Source organism: Egretta garzetta, unplaced genomic scaffold, assembly GCF_000687185.1.
Source record: "Egretta garzetta isolate BGI_Z169 unplaced genomic scaffold, ASM68718v1 scaffold34, whole genome shotgun sequence".
Classification (NCBI taxonomy): domain Eukaryota; kingdom Metazoa; phylum Chordata; class Aves; order Pelecaniformes; family Ardeidae; genus Egretta; species Egretta garzetta.
Genome location: NW_009259586.1, coordinates 3,542,521 through 3,559,575, shown reverse-complemented (window position 1 = coordinate 3,559,575; position 17,055 = coordinate 3,542,521). Strand labels below are relative to the sequence as shown.

General features: G+C 47.0%; 1 protein-coding gene across 11 annotated transcripts in view; it reads right to left on the bottom strand.

Moving 5' to 3' along the window:
* PRPSAP1 (phosphoribosyl pyrophosphate synthetase associated protein 1) overlaps positions 1-17,055 on the bottom strand; it is a 28,374-nt gene that overhangs the window by 9,364 nt on the left and 1,955 nt on the right. The window contains exons 1-7 of one of the 11 annotated variants that reach the window (XM_035893341.1): positions 16,656-16,744; positions 14,907-15,082; positions 14,426-14,535; positions 7,923-7,975; positions 1,906-2,078; positions 1,350-1,470; positions 252-307 (exon numbers count right to left, since the gene is read on the bottom strand). In XM_035893341.1, the coding sequence (XP_035749234.1) occupies positions 252-307; positions 1,350-1,470; positions 1,906-2,078; positions 7,923-7,975; positions 14,426-14,525 (503 nt within the window). In that variant the 5' untranslated portion in view covers positions 14,526-14,535; positions 14,907-15,082; positions 16,656-16,744. The other 10 variants (XM_035893342.1, XM_009637823.2, XM_035893340.1 and 7 more) reach the window with 10 other exon arrangements.

Genomic DNA, 17,055 nt, shown 5'->3' with positions numbered 1-17,055 from the left:
CCGGCCCCAGGGGAACCACCTAGCTCTGCAGCAGCAGAGACCTCCAGAGTTTACTCCCACAGGTTCAGGACTGCAAAATTCAGCTGCCCATCTGCACCGCTACAGATGTCCGTCTCATTTCCAGCCACAGAGGACTTACAGACCAGATTGCTGATGCATTTGCGACCTTCTCATGTTTTTCCTGGTGTATTTCCCATCAGCCCAGATGTTTTCCAAGTTACTTTTAACCAGCTAGTAAAGCATCCATTTACCTTTTAGCTGCATCAGGAGATTTAGCTACAATAACCGCATTTCTGTAATCCGGAATCTGGATATGAAAAAAATTATTTAAGTAAACACTTTCTTGCTAGCAAGTAACTGATTTGATATGTGGCTGAATAATTGCACCCACTCTCCCTCCCCAGACCCCAATCTTCGTTCTGCAGCAAGAAACTAGAGAAGCAATTGCACACCAGAATTTGTGCATTCTGCCCCAAACACAGCACAAATAAGTTTAGTACAGGCAATGCTGCAGGTCCTACCCTGCACATGAGTGCAGCTCTCTGCCTCCTTCCCTGCTGGTGCCCACAAGTTATGGCCTGCTCTGCAGTGGTGAGCACAGTTGGTTGAGACACAGGGCACCACACACAGCGCAGTGAAGGAAGGGGTAGTGAAGGGCCTTGGGGGCCAGAGGTATCAAGCCTTGGCTCTCACCAGCACGTGGAGCCCCAGTGCCCGCACAGAGCGGGCGTTAGCCTTGTGTTCAAAATGGACAGAGGTGGGAATGTTCGCTATGTTTAACTTTGGCTACATGGACTGGCTGCAGCTTCTTCTGTCTGCAAGGGAAGGTCTGAACCCAGGGCCCTCTCTGCCCATATGGGGAAGCCTTGCTCTCACCACATGGGCATAAATCATCATCTTTTGCACATGGAAAATAAAACCTCCATGCCCTGCCCCCAGCCCTGCTGTGCTCAGCATTCCTACCCTCAGCCGAAGACAAAGTCTATCAATAATTCAGAGCAGTCAGACATCCACCGCAGAACAAAGGGCAAGGGGAGACAGTTTAACAGGGTTTAAAAGGTGATTAGAGGCAGAAGCATAAATAGCATCTCAAATGGTACTAAATCTACAGAGAGCAAGCTCATCATCTGCTTACGGTCAAGAGTTCAGTTTCTATCCAGGTACAATCATACAATATAACATTTTCCCACTTTCCTAAGAAACATGCCATAGGTAGCCCCTAAGAAGGAATTCATTAACGGAACAATTGACCTAGCCTGACAATACAACCTCTGCATAAGCGGAGGCCCAGTGCTGCTATCACATTAAGATGAGTTAAGGCGAGTTGATATATATAGAACTAGAGTAACCTCACTTCTTCCTGTATATACTGAAGCAAGAAAGGGGATGCTCTCAGGTTGTCTACTGGGAAGCTGAAGAAGCCTTGAATTTCCTTTTGATGAAGGTCCATCGTGATAATGTGTGTTAAACCTAAGGAAAAAACCAAAAAAGATAACAATTCATTGAGATGACTCCCACATGGCTGGAGTTCTTTTAATATCTCCATTTTCCAGACTATTTTAGCTATTACTCAGACTGTTCTGCCATATGATAAAATAAGCATAAACAGGTTAACGTAAAAAGTTCCAAAGACATAATGAGAAACAGGCACACGATAAGCCACAGCACTAGGCTGCCACTGTATTTCAAGATGACACTTCTAGGCCACCTCCCCAGGTGCAAGTTACATAGAAATGAAATTAAGCTGAAGAAAACGAATTCCCCCAGAGTGGCTCAAAGGCCTGGCAGCACGTCCCCACACCAAACGGGAGAAGAACAGAAGGACAGGCGCCCTCTGGGACGCCCAGCAGCCGGATGCACTGAAGTGTCCAAGCCTGCCATGCTGCTGCTCCCTGCAACACCCACCTGCCTTGGCCAGCATCGAAGCCAGCAGCTTGCAGACTATAGAGCCCCTCTTCCTCATTTTGCTCTGTTTGCTGTAGGGGAAGTAAGGGATGACCCCAATGATGTTCCTGGCACAGGAAGTCTTCAGTGCATACGCCATTATCAGCAGCTCCATGACAGCAGTATTCACATCTCTAGGAGATTTGAAAGCCATTCCAAATATTAGTAGGTGTTTTTCCAATGCAACTGCTTTTCCTTTTTATACCCATACCTCTCCTCACCAAACATCCAAGTAAATAATGCTATATCTTATGCTAATGTATGCAAGACCCAGCTTGTAATCATATAGCTCCTTCCATCATGCCACAGCACATTACAATCAACTGTTTATGCACAGGACACGATTCCAGCACTCAAGAGCTATGGACCGGAATTTGATTTTGTATTCTAACACAAGGTGTATGAATTCCCTCCATCATCACAAGAAAAAAAGGCATTTTTTTATATATGTTGGAACAAATGTCACTTCATACAATGTATTTTGAAATAAAATAGCCTTTTAAAGAAGCAGCACAAATGCAGCCAACGCAACTTCAGCCACACTGGATTTATAAGGGTATTTTTAACAATGTAAGGCAGGTTATTTTTCCTGCCTTAAGAAATACTGCATTTTGGAGCAGTACAAAGTTGGACGGATCACTTTGGTGGAGGTCAGCATCTCCATGCTATCTAGCTTATCTAGAGATGGAAGGAACAACAGTAAATGCTAAATGAGTGTTTCTTGAGAGAAAAAGAGAAAAAAAAAAAAAGCAACATAGGCAGAATGTATCTGTAGACCACAACAAGGAATACTTGTAAACCCCCATTATCAATTAGCTTCATGATAATGACTGGCATGGCCCAGGAGGAGTGTATTAATCTGCATTTTAATTCATTTTGGGAAGGGAAAAAAAAAGCCAAGCCCTCTTTAGCTCCTTAAAACCAACACCAAGAGACATTGTCTGCATCGTCACAAACTGACTCAAGACCATTTGGGAACTGAAGAAGACAACAGAGGGACAGGCAATCCTCCTGCAATGCAGACACCCTTGCTTGGGGGTTTTCAGCACAGACAGCCTCAAATGACACACCACTTCCCCAGACTGGTCCCCATGAAGGCAACACTGGCGGTGGCTCAGCCATGGAGCCCATGGTGACAGAGCAGGGGCTGACCATGCCATCTTTCCACACAGCAGCAGAGGAATAAGCAGCACAGAGCAGCTTAAAGCTCTGCAGAGCTTTTTGGATGTTACCGAGACAGTGCTCGAGGACCCGTTTTCCTCCTGACCACCGGGGATGTCTTCCCCACGAGCTCAGAGATGCCATTTTCCGAGCCCTTGTCTGTGTGACCCGTGACAAACCTCTAACCGTTTCCATTTCTCCATTGCTCCCCCTTCCTTCAGAAATTAACCTCTGTTTGTGCCTCTTCATTTGTGAGCGCTCTGGGTCTCTGTTCACCCACTAGCCCCGCCAGCCCTCGTGCACAATGCCGTTTACACACAAGAAAGCTTTGTTAGCTCTGAAGCACCCAGCCAAGAATTACATAAAACATAGCCCCCTGCCACGTAGGACAACGAGCAAACAAAGAACTGTTTCTTCCCTTTGGTGTTTTAGCTGTGCCAGTGAGGCCATGAGAGGAGAAAAAGATGCTGCTATCAGTATTGTATAAAAACAAAGCGGCCAAGTTTAAGCCTGTTTAAAGTTCATCCCAGAAATTAAATATTTTCCTTCATTATTTTTCAAATTACTCTTAAAAAAAAAAATAGAGAGAGACATGGAAAGCAGATAGAGAACAAGACTGCTCCTGGGAGAAAGTGTTACCACTGATTTCAAAAGACACCAGCAGTCCTGGTGCTGCTGTAGGACACTGGTAGCCATATCAATGGAGAAATTACCGGAGGAGGAGCACCTCTCAATATTCAAGCAGGACCCCACACTGGCATCCAGGAAGCTCTGCAGACCAGCCAGCACAGGCACTAGGCAGGGCCCAAGGTGGGTGTGCTGGGGAAGCTTGTTGAGGCGAGGAGCACCCTCCTGGATGCTTTGCACTGAGCCAGCCGTCACACTGATCTGCTCCTCTGCAACAGGCACCGACCTGAACCAAGGGCCTGGCTCAGGGTGGGAACTAATTGGGGGAAATAACATCTGCAGTGGAACCCCAGCCACAGCATCTCCAAACCAGGTGCTCAGGAGAGCATCCCAGTCTCCTTGCTGCCCACCCCACCTCCTGCCTTGCAGCCATGTTCAGAGTTACTGCTGGAAAGCCTGAGCCAAGACCACACACAGGGACTGTCAGCAGGTTACCAGGACATTTAAAGACAGCTCAGCTATACCCCCACCCAATTTACCACCCCTTTCCAGCAGCCCGGAGCGTTCCTTGCTGCTCCCCATCCCTGCCTGAGCCATCCTTGGAGATCCCTGTTGTAGGGGCCAAGCAAATGGCTTATGTGAAGCTGCCAATTGACTTTGCAACAACCAACACCAACACTCAGCACTAAAAGACTTTTGCTTTTAGTGTATCCCTAAACCACCAACTGCTTTGTTTTTCTGCAGTCTAAACATGAGCTGTTTGGTTTTCCCTCATATGAATGCTAGTCCACACACAACAGTCTTGGACGATACCCATCTTTAACTTTTTTAGTTCTGCTTTATGCTTTTTAGTCAGGGAGCTTATATCAAATATTTCAGGTCTTTCTGGTCTCTGTGCATTTAAGATGCAGACTGTGAATTCACACTGCAGCATAACAAGGTTGCTTCCCTCTCTACTCCTTCCCTACTAAGTCCTAATGTTTTGTTTGCTTTTCAAACCGCTACTGAGTGCAGAAGTCCTATTCTCAGATTATTCACAGTTGTTGTTTTTACTCTCCTAAAAAAGCTCCCTGAAACCCACTGCAAAACTGAGATGCCCTTGAGCCTCTCCTCTGAAGCAATGCAGCAAGGCACAGCTGCAGCTCAAGTATAAAAGATGACTTGGCTGCACAATGGTGGCTCCTCACCTGGAAGGCCTTGGACAGTTTGGCTAAAAAGGATCCATTCCCCGGCCCACAACGTTGAATTCAGTTTATGGAAAAACAAGGGGATCAACAAGTTAAAAGCAGGGGAGGTTTCTGCCTCCCAAAACTATTGGTGTCCCTAATGCTATGAGTTATCTCTCTCTGAACACCTTATCTGTTTATGTTTACACAGCTCTCAGTTACAAGTTATTTCAGAGAACTCTCTCACAAGGGACAACAGAATGGCACTATTCACCTGAAACATAATCCTGCATCAGTGGATTTTCATCTTGCAGAGATGTAGCTGCTCCTCGAGGGAGGAAACACTTGGAGCATCTCTCTGGAGAGAGATGAGCTCTAGGAAAATGTCTCAGCCTGCAAGAGGAACTCCAGAAGTCAGTAAGCTGATCTTGTAGTCCTACCGATTTCTTTAACAGGCCAAGCATTACAAAGAGGAAATGAACCTGAATTCTCCCTGGGCTCTGTGTCTTTGGCAAGCAAGGAAAAATTCTGTTTCAAGGGTATTCTGCTACCTGCTTGAGCTCCGATACTTATTAGTTCTTGTGATCTTCAAAATCCGAGCAGAATTTAACTGTGCAAAAGGCATCCTATCAACACCGCATCTCTGAAAACAGCACCTCCTTACTCACAGTTGGACATTTTGCAGTTATCATTTGTAGGTAGACTCCCTTCCCACCATCCTACCGCGATCTCGCTACACTCTTCCTCAGCCAGCGAGCAGCAGGGTTCCCAGGGTTAGCAGCTGGTTTTCTAGGCCCCTGGTTACTCACAGCACTTTTTCCTCTTACTCCAAGGATAGAACAGCCCAAAATAACAACCAAATAGCCTCACTTAAAAAAAGACCCAAGATCATTAAGAACTGTAAGAGTACAGGAGGGAAGCCATGGGCTTCCACCTGAATTCAGTTTCACACCACTACAGTGAAAGGGAAGAGTAATCCAGCCTGCTGTTTGTTGCTGGCTCCGCTGCTTGGTCATTGGAAGGCAGAGGAAATTACACATCCTGAAATAGAAACACCAGTCAGAAATCACCAAGCAACTGAGCCTGCAAGGACACCAGACCCAGGATGTTTCACTTGAAGCCATCAGTCATACTTGTTCTTGCCTCAAGTGAAACACTTAAGCTATTTGATGGGAAGCTTCTCAGTTTGCTGTGCCACAAGCGATCCTCTGGGAATTTTAACAGCTTAACACTATGTGGTATCTTAAATGTAAGGCAAAGCAATGATAACACTGGAAAGAGACCGGTTATCATGCTGGCTAGCAGCAAGCCTGTAAAACCGAGCCACAAGTCCCTTACCTGGGGATTGTCTGTATAATGAAGATATCCTGTCCCCGGACAGACTCTTTTATTTCAACTCTCGTTTCTGAAGAGATTGAAAACACAGTCAGTTTTGTTTCCAAACATCAGATTTACACTGATAACACACTATGTTTTAGCAGCAACTTTGCCCACCAGTCCGAGCAGAGGAGGACTTGCTCCTTTGCCCTTTGCGCATACACCGGCTACACACACACAGATAAGCCAAGTGGATTTTCCAAAGGCTGGTTCTGAAGAGAGCTCACATGACATACCAGCGAGTTAGTTGTATTCACAACACAAAATAGCTGTTCTCTTACACATAGAAGACAATTACCTAACTCTCAATGAGAGCTCCTTTTCACTTCTCCGTGCCAAGTGCTGAAAGCTGTCAATACCACATTCATTAGTGAACAATGAACCACCCAAAGCAGAACAACCTCTGGTACTCCATGGCCCCTCAGCTCCATACAGGACACATAGCCCAAGGCAACACTAGCAGCACAGGGTTCAGAGGGAGAACTCCCCAACTTCATTACCAAGGTGAAGGCATTTCAACACTGAGCTGGAAACCTGGGTCTCTGCTGAACACGATTCCTACAGCCCCAGACTCTAATGCAAAAGCCGAGCCCCAAAGCAGCTCTGCAAAGCCAAAGCAATGACACCAGGCTTCCTGAGGTGCCTGTCTTAGCCACTCATTTCCTACACAGTTGTGAACCAGAGGGCACGGATAAGCGAAAAGAGCAAAATATCTACCCAGCTACTGAATTCAAAGTCTAATTGCCTGGGCACTGGCAGTAACCTGAAGGGACTCTGCTGAAAGCAGACTGATTTGCTGTGCAGTGATGAGGAACAACTTCAGACCTTGTAGCAAGCGACCTGATTTAAAACTAACCCCAAAGGGCAGTGAGTGCTCACTAGCACGAATGCAACAGCCAACCCAACCATAACCACGGCAGCTTGCACGCCGCATGGCCCATTCCGCCTGCAAGAGCAGCGGCAGTGCTATCATAAATCCTCACGCCGAGCCAGCACCGTTTCTATCCCTTCCTCTCACCTGTACCAGCTCTCTGGTTTTAGTCTCTCTTGCAAATAAGGTAACCGAGGTCTTGAAACAGTAGGTGACTCTTAGCCAGTGAACTGTTAGCCAATATCCTTGTGGTTTAGCCCAGTATCTGAAAACGGACACTTGCTACATTTAAAGAGATGAAAGCAACCTCCAAGAGGCACACTCCCCAGCACAGCCCTGAATTTGCACTCTTTAAAGAGGACAGGTCCTTGCTAGGGCAGCTGTAAACTGCCTGTGGCAGCAGAGGGCTGGGAGAAGGGGGCCAATTTAAAAGTTTGCAAGGCAGACACTTAGAAAGTAGGCCATTACTTTTAAACCTGGGAGATGTTTTGCTAAGCACAAGAGCATAAAAGATTCTCTAGCAGCTAACACTGGAGGTAGGACTCTCCTTTAGGCAAGAATTAGCTGATGGACAGACAAATGAGATAGCAGGGGAAAACAAGAAGCACATTTAATTGCTTTGTTCAAGGTCAGACACAGAGGTTTAGCACTGCCAGGAACAGCAGTAACATCACAGCTGAATTACTGCACTCATTAAGACAGGTTTGGCCAATGGAGTTATCCAGTATTTCTAAGATTATCTCAAAACAGTTGCAAATAGCAAAGATTTCTCTTACCTCCATTGGTTTCCTGGTACACCACAGATTTCCCAAGCTCAGCACCGAGACGCCTGGAGAGAAAAAAGGACATCAAAAATGGAGGAACCCAGCAGTTCATGATCCAAAGCAGAGACTGGACCAACCATTACACACCAGCAAAACACAGCATCACCTAACAGGGAGCTGAGTGCCACAGCCAGGCTAAAGAACTCCCCTTAACACAACCTCCCCTTCCCTGGGGGTCTTCCTCCCTTTGACGTCCCTGGGGCAAGCTGCTCTGCAGCAGGTCGACGCCGTACTCGGGAGAGCCAGCCCTTCTACGACTGACCAGAGGCTGTGTCTCCTGATGGCAAAGGACATCTTGCTAGCCTATACAATGCCACCTTAGGCAGATCTGTTGGGGAACTAAACATTAACGATTTACTCAGACTTGATTAATGGCAATGGAGTCACTTTTTTTGACTCCCACACCTTTTCCTTCCCCCACCCCCCCAACCTTCCTTCCAAAACAACTCAGCTGACTGAAGGGATTTTAACTTTAAAAAAAATTTCTGATTTTTTCAAATTACTCCTTCCTCTTCTCAAATGTCAAACCTACAACATTCATCACAACAAAGACTACAATCGCTCCCTTTTTTAAAAAAAACTTCTTTCCTGTATAAGAAAGATTCATTTGAAGAGCATTTTAAAAGGCTCCAAAAGGCAGAACTATTCCCCCAGGTGACGCTTCTGTATTTAACTGTACTGACAAGAAATCCATTAGCAAGTATTTAGAGACACGTGTGCTTTAACTGTGAGCCTCAGCTGAGAGACCCCACACCAGCCAGATGCTTGGGGTGGGTGTGTTGCTGCAACTCAGCAGCAACCCTCCTCTTCTAGGGTCTGCTCAGTGGCCATGCTCACACGCTGGATTAGGAAACAGTTTATGCCTGCAAAATACCTTTGTTCAACATGTTGATTACAGCGGTAGTTTCCTGTCTGCACGGATACTGTATTTACCTGGACACACGCCAAAGTTTTGTGAATCAGGACTAATCCTAAATAAAGAGCCCACATCTGTCACTGGCTCTCCCACAGTCTACCGTCTTCAGCAGTCAGTCTCTCTCCATCTCCTTAGTCACAGACTCAGCCTTGTACTTAAAATTAACACAAAGGTATGTTTTTTCAGAAGTCAATGAATAAGATACTGCCATGCTGCTGGGCTGTCCAGCAACTGCTGGACTCGGCTATGAGCCCACAAGCTGTAGGTCTCAGCTAGAAGCCAGCCTGGAAAGCGTGCCCAGGACAGCTGCGATAACAGATACTCAAATGCAACATGATATATTTGCTTAGCTAGCCACAAAGCACGTATCTGGCACACACACGTTCCCGATTGTGTCTCTGGCAGCACGTTTTGCCATGGCTGGGGCTGATGAGTAAACTCCTGCATTGAGAATTGTACGTGTGGATATTGTAACCAGCCCAGCTTGGGTACTGACCAGAGCTTCACCCAAGGATTGCACAGTCCAAAGCTGGCAAGCCACCCAAACCTCTAATCTGGTTTCTCTCACCAGCCCCGCTGCGTTAACACTTGAAGCTGCAATACAAAGGCATCCTCAGTACCTTCAGTACCTTCAAAAAAGAGCTGGCAGCTGGTCAAGCAAAGGCAAGGCTGGGGACCCCAGGGACAGATGCATGGTAAAGGTGAGTTTTGCTGATGGAATCCATCGAGCACCTACTGCCACCCATTGGGATCCCGCTGTCTTTCCGATGACAGTCAGGCATTTGCAACCACTAAGCTTTGGCTTAATTGCTGTCAAGGCATCCAAGTCGAAACAAGCTCAAGAATCACACACACAAAACAAACTGGGGGGGGGGGGGAATGTTTAATGACTCACACCAGTCTTGCAAGCTCCCTTTGGAGGCACGTGTGCTCTGACTTCACTGCAGACAGCACGTTCCTACCTCACTACTGGGAAAAAACCTCCATTAACGAGACTGTGCAAGTGCCCTTAGTCAACCCTGCATCTCACGGAAGGAGGGAAAGCTTCAGAAACAGTCCAGCTGGACACATCTCAGATAAACACCCCTTGGAGGGTAGTACTTCCAATGCGAAGAGGTGGCAAACGAACACAGCGGAGGTTTGTGACGCTCTGTGAGAGATGTAGCTGGCAAGAGGTAACCAGAGCCCAGTGGTGTCCTATTCAGATTGTACAGCAGCAATGCAGCTTCTGCGCTTCTGAAACAAGGAATCAGAAAGGCAAGTTTGCTCCCTGATGGAGAGGGACACTAGACAGCTCAGCCTGTCAAACCTGAGAGCAGATAGCGGCAGAAGAGACAGCAAGCAGCTGGCAACTTAAAGGAATGAGTGGTAGTAGATTGCTCTGGTCAGACAATAAATCCCGTATCTGCCCCAACTGTTGACTGCAAGTAAACAAGAGGGGCGGCAACGGGAAGGATATGAGATAAAACTGCCCATAGAAAGTCACACACTAATCCCGCCTGCAGCGCCCTGCAGTCCTGCAAGCTGCAGGCGTGGCAGATGGACCAGGCAGCTCCACCAAAGCAGTTCAGGTATGTTTACCCAAGGGGCACACCTTCCACTAAATCCCTTTCTGAAGGCTTTACGTAAGCCAAGACTTCAGCCAGTGCAGGAGTCTGATAAAACCTTGATTTATCCAAGCCTATTAAAGAGGGGATTGTTTGCGCAGCTCCTGTTGTAAAACACCAAATTCCACAGGACTTGTGTCAAAAGGGAGATTTCCACCCAAGTCAAGGGCAGAGCACGGCGTTAGCCACCGCACAGCCTGGGAGCGACCATTTGTAACAGAGCTCAAAGATAAATTCCCCCTTCCCATCACATCTCCCTTTTTCCCCTCCATCCCCAGCTCTTTTCACTCTAAACCCTCCCCATGCAGAAACTCCCAATTGCTCATTGCTTTAGGTGACAGAGGAATTAAACTGACAGCAAGAGCTCTGTTTACATTCAGCTTCAGGACTAACAGCATCACCGTATGAACTGGAGCTATCACAATTAATGAATTGCTTGTCTGCAGACACGATATGTATGCGAGGAAAAGACAGACTTGCCGCTACAGGTAACCCAGAGCACATCCCCCCGCAAAGAGATACAGCTTCTCCTGGCAAAAATAATACTTTAGGTACTGTAGATCTGTAAATCAGGTCTCCAAGCAAAATGAGCTCCATCGACAAAAGCCCTGCAGTGTGGTGCAGTATTTGGCTACAGGGAGGCAGGGGCTTTTGCCAATACTGAAGTGTGTAAGACTGGAGAATGGTCAGGCTGATTTTACAGTATTTGCAGAAATCTCGGTTGTTAACCAGCGCCGAGTGGACATCAGAGGAGGAGTTCACTTCTGGAAGCTCCCTTCTCCATCCGAGAGAGACAGAAACTCAGTTTAGCATTTGTTTTTAAAAGCAGCAGTCTTCAGAACTGGGATCTGTTAAAAAAAGCTATGCACATACAGTTCTGCCAAGCTCAGTGCAGAGGGCCGGGCACAGCAGGATCAAGGTATTAGTACTCCAGGCTGCTCCCAGCTTGTAAAGTTTTTAACGCTGTCTCAGTGTAAGCTTTCCTCGTGTGACCACTTACTGCTCCTGACGGGGAAAGCCCTGCTCCCCACTCTGCTCTGCCGTCCTCGCACTAGCTCCATCACTAAACTGACTCCTCTAGGACCTGATAGCATCTAAGAGGAAAATTCTCTTTAAGGCTTTAAAAATCCTACTCAGAGCAATTGGCCAGTAAAAATTTATATTGATCTGGACTCTCTCTCACTGTAAACATTGCCTGGGAAAGATGATCTAACCTTCTGCAGTCTCAACGCATGCCAAGAGGATATTAAGCTGCGGAAACAAGAGTGTTTATAAAATCTGTCTCAAATTCACAGCCTAAGTGTGAACAGCTCAGAAGTCACCTATACTTTAATGAGGAAGTGACACACTGCAGTATTTCAGGCAACACCACAAGGCTGTTTTAGACTGTACCTTAAAATGCTCCTCTGAAGACTGTCAGAAACCACTGTATCAGGCTCTCAAGACAAAGGACAGTCAGTTAAAAGAGACTTGACATTTAGCTGAATCAAAATTCAAGAGGCAAGTGCACTTGCAGTATTTCATTCCATCAAAGCATGTTTCAGTACCGCTGGGAAGGTCTCTCAGCCCAGGCTGTGTTTCCTTCTCCTACTCTGTGACAAGCACATAAAAGATATTTGTAAAGTTATCTCCAAAGGAAGCTTCCAGCCAGCTCGCGGTACAAACATTCAATTTGAAGATAAATCTGCATACAGACAATGCCCTTGACTATGATAGGTTTTTATTTTGTCAGTATCTTCATTATACTTTTACTGGTCTCAGCTCTGCAAATACCCGTCTCTCCCTACACCTACAGACTCCACAAGGAGCTGGAGCTGACAGCAGAGGATCTGCTCTGAGCTTGACCGTGGCCAAAGCAAGCCACAGCTTTTGAAGCTTGAGCAAATCTTTGAATAAAGATCAGTCAACTGGTCCAGCTAGCACTGTGGCAGCTCTTCGGTGTACTAATCTCCCACCTGAAGAACAAGACAGGAAAGGGAAAGGAAACGGCAGCTTCCTGGATACAAGGCAATATCCTATTTCAAATGTCCTTACAATATCTGAGCTCTCCTTTACCTCTCTCCATCCACCTGGCATGACTGGATACTTGAACAGTCCTGGCTGCTCATCTGCCACTTGTACCCATAGCCATCCAGCGCTTGCATCATTTGTTCCAGCCATGCCAAAGCCGTGCAGCTGAACTACCAGTAAACACCATGCAGATTTTCCTCTAGCCCTCCCAGTCTGCTCCTCACAAAGGAACTTCCCCTAAACCTGGTGCTGGCCAGCACAGAAAGCTACCATGCAAAGCCAATCTGCTCAGCCACGTTACATGCTCCACCTAAGCTGCACAGAAAATCTCCAAGCCCAACTGCTCCACGCTCACCCTACTCCAGCACCGCCCCCCCCGTAACCCTCTCCAACTACACTACTTTTTAGCTGGTTATTCTTTTCTCTTTCCAAAATCCTTTGATGCAGTCTCACCCTGTAACATTTGTTAGCCTCCTGCCACAGCGCTGCATCTTCTGAGATGGAAAAGAGTTGGTGCCACCTCCTCTCTTCCCATAGCATCACGCAAGAGCTCTTTCCAGAAGACCAAGACAGGGTTTGGAGATGGGGGAGAGCAGCATCACAAGGTTACTGTGATCCGACTCCCCCGTGACATCCTCTCACATGCTGGCAAGATGACCTAATGAGGAAGGCTGACATTACTCTTCCTCTATCCCATCAGAAATTCTCCTTCAGCTGAGGGAGGTTGCTGCAAGTCCTCCTAACATACTGTCTCTTCTGAAAGGAGGGCTCACCTCCCGCTCAGTCACAGAAAACACCACCCTGGTTTTAGTGTTCTGTACCCAGCTCCCTACAACCACAGATCAGGACACAAGTCTCCATCTTTTCCTCATTATTCCGTGTTGTTTAGGCCCACGGCATTGCTTTTACATTTAGCTCACCGGCATTTTCTGTGCTGCAAACCAAATGAATGTCTAGAACACTCACATCCACAGGCTGCAATGAGTTTACGATAGTATCACGTACCCACATAACACACACCCGAAGGAGCACTGGGGAGGCATTAGCAAGCTTCAATCGGCAATCCTCTCCAACCCAAACACACAAGCAGGGAGTGGAATGTAGTATTTGTACCCTCTGTGCCAAATACTGCAGTCAGAGGCAGATCTAAATGCATCTATTGGGACTCCAGAGATTAAAAAGACTTGCTAGACCTCCCTTCCCCCAGCAGCACACAAGGCCCATTAGGGATCAGCACTGGTCACAGAAATTCTCTTTAGCCTGTAATCAGGTGCCAAGTGTCCTAATTACAGCAGTTTCCTTTCCATTTGAAAAGAATTTAAAAAAAAAAAAAATCACCCCTCTCAATTTATAAGATGCAAGTAAACATACGGGTTTATTTATGTTTCAATGGTCCTGAATCTAAGTAGCACCTTTGTTATTTAAAGTTTCAAAAGGTGTTTGGTTCTCATAGGCCAGCACCATCTCCTCTCCCTGGCAGATGCTAAAGTAAACAAAAGCTCTGTAAACTCAAAAGTGAAAGTTAGACTAACCATTTAGTCACTCATCCTACGACCAGGCAAGAAGACATAATGGGAAATTGTAAAGATCAGAAGCGTGCCAGAATGCTACGCCCAAAGCCTGAATCAAAACTAACTCTGGAAGTTTTGCAGTAAATGAAGCGGGGAGATCGAAGAGCTTCAAGTTTAGGTCACACTGCTCCTCCCCAGGCTTGAGATTTTAAAAAAGGATAAGCCAGGACTCCTCAAGTATCCATTTTAACATCATACCTACAGGCAAAGAGCAACAGAGCCTAGGTGGACAAGTGCCTCAAGGGGCCCTACTCCTAATATTGCGTGTTGTTTTAAAGTTCTTTTACTACTTATACTAAAGGTCATAAAAAAACTTTAAAAAGAACGCACAATATTAGAGGACAGACTCACCCTTACAAGACTGCTCCAACTCTATTAAAAGGCGCAACTGCCCTCCCCAGCAAAGTACAGGCTGGGATGTGACACAGGGGGAAAGCCAGCAGTCACACATCTTTTGCAACCTGAAAAAACAAGTGATTTATTACAAACGTGTTGAAACAGCCCCTGAGCTCCTAAGGGAAGTCAGGGCAAAACCACTGCACAAGATGCTGAAAATACCTTTATTTTGGGGAGATTTTTTTACTGTGGGCAAATCCGTACTGCTAATGGTTTCACATTTTGCACCCTCCTCCAACAAAACCTCATCCGCATATAATGCTTCACACCTTTCCATTTCAGAGTGGTTGCTACTCCCATTTTACAGACAGGAAAACTAAGTGTCCTTAAGTCTCAGTTTAAGCAGTAGCTGCTATCACACTGTTGTGCTCATACAACCAGCAGAGCATCCAACTTCCTCGCTGACGTTAAAGCCAAGGCATAAAGCCCACACTACCTCTATTAAAGGTTTACTTCGTGAAGGACAGCCAGGAGGTTGCTCTCTGGATCCCACTGTCATTCACCCCCACAGCATTGCTGGGAACCCTGCAGAGGGTTACAGCAGCGCATCACACAGCCGGCTGTGCACGCCACAGCCTGGGGAAGCCTGCTCCGTGTCTCTTCTCACTACATCTTTAAAAAAAAAAAAGCGAGTTATTTTTAAGACAAAGAGCAGTGAATAAAGATTGCCCGTTTGCTCTTTCAGTCTTGAGAACTTGGAGCTCGTCCCCAGGGGAATTCTGTTATGTTCCATGTTGATGCAACAGGACAAGTCTTGTAAAACCATGTCCCATCTGTTGCAGCAAAACTTACTTTTTTTATAGAGAGAGATTTTATTTTCAGAGTTGTATCAGTGAAGGGAAAGGGATACGAAACTGACCAAACATAGCAAAAATACCTGAACCCCCTCAAAAAACCCTTTCCATTCCCAAACACAAGGATTTCCCTCTCCGCCTCACACCCAAAGACCACTATCACTATTATCCAATGCTTGTCCCATCAGCAGTAGCAATCCCAGCCAAACAGCCAAGTCAGCTTCACAGAGATAATCTGCGCTAAGGATTGAACACTCTGTTTATCGAGCTAGGTGGACAAATAGCAAAATGTTCTTCCAGTTTAAGGTGGCAGCACACCTGTATTTAGTAATGTTCCCAATTTAAGCACACCCTTGGAGACAGGAACAGGCCAGCAGCTGCCTAAGGGGCAGCAAGGATGCTATCTGCTGTGGCAGGCAAACAAACAAGGACCGAGCCTCCTCAAATTTTGGGAGCAGCTTCCTATGAACCGTAGCTTAGAAGAAGCAGAAAGGAAACCCAAATCCTGCTTTAGGATGGCAGCTCCCCAATACCCAGATCCCGGTCTCAGAGAAGCCCCTTTGGCTGACAGCACCCCGATTTGAACCAAGCTAATTCAAAACAAAAAATCAAGCATCAGGGTAACTCAGTGCTCTTCTGTGCAGCAAGAGACCCATTTTGGAGCCAGCTGTTACACACCTCCTGCAGCAGGACCCAGCGCATCCATCCCTGCCAAGTCAAGGTCAAATTCTGCCCAAATCAATGGGCTGAAAAAAAAAAAGAAGGGGGGCACGCTTCTATCCCTAAACTAAACTCTCTTTTTTTAGCATGTGCTGCCCACCTCTCCTACCCCACCGAAACGCAGATTCAGTAATCCTCCTTGGTTAGTGCAATTGCTGGCGTTGCACCGAGGTCTGCACAGGCAATGCTCCCCATGCCCGGAGCCGTGAAGCTGTTAAGCACACCAGGTCACCAGCCCATCCCCACGAAAAGCAGCACAGAAAGTTTTGAGCATCTCCCAAAGCAGTTAAAAGGCTTTCTGAGGTTTGTTCAGCCGAATTTCACCTTCTCCTTCCCCAAAAGTAACAGCTTTTGCTCCAACCTGGCCCTTCCAGCATTGAAATGGATGTCAGAGGCGCAAGAGGCAGAAAGCAGCTGGTCCATTTTTGTCGCTGGTTCAAATTTGAGTTGTGGGAGGGATGCGCCGGCGCCAAGGAGGAGAAGGGCAGAGCTGCCGAACGCTCTCGGTGCAAAACCTCTGCGGCAAAGGTCTTTGCAGCAGACACCGTTGGCTTCAGAAGGCAGGAGGATGGCAAAAGCCTCTCCAGCCGCTCTGAAAAAAGCCTGCCTGCTCGGAGGAGCTAAGGAGAGGGGGGAAGGATGCAAAGAAACTTGAAAGAGAGGGAACTTACTCCGTGATCCTCTTCGCCAGCTCGGTGCAGGCTGCCGTGGAGTTGGCCGAGAAGACCCGGTAGCCACTTCTGGCTGCGGTCATCGCCAAAGAGTCATGCGACCCCCGTGGAGCTCGAAAGTGAGAAAAAACAGATTTATAAGGCAACAACAGCTTCCGTGGCATCCTTTTCTTCCTCTCCGCCACGATCACCGCCCCTTAAGGGGTGGGGAGGAGGAGGAGGAGGGGAACCCTTCCGCTACCTATGGTCTTGCTGGTCCACCCCTGTGGAAAAGTATAAAAGAGGGGTGTGTGGAAAATATGGGTATTAAAATAAAATGAAGATGCAGCAGCCGGGGGGGCAGGGTAGTAAGGCAGAGAGGGGTTCCCCTTGGCTAGGGAAGGTGGGGGTGAGCTGAGGG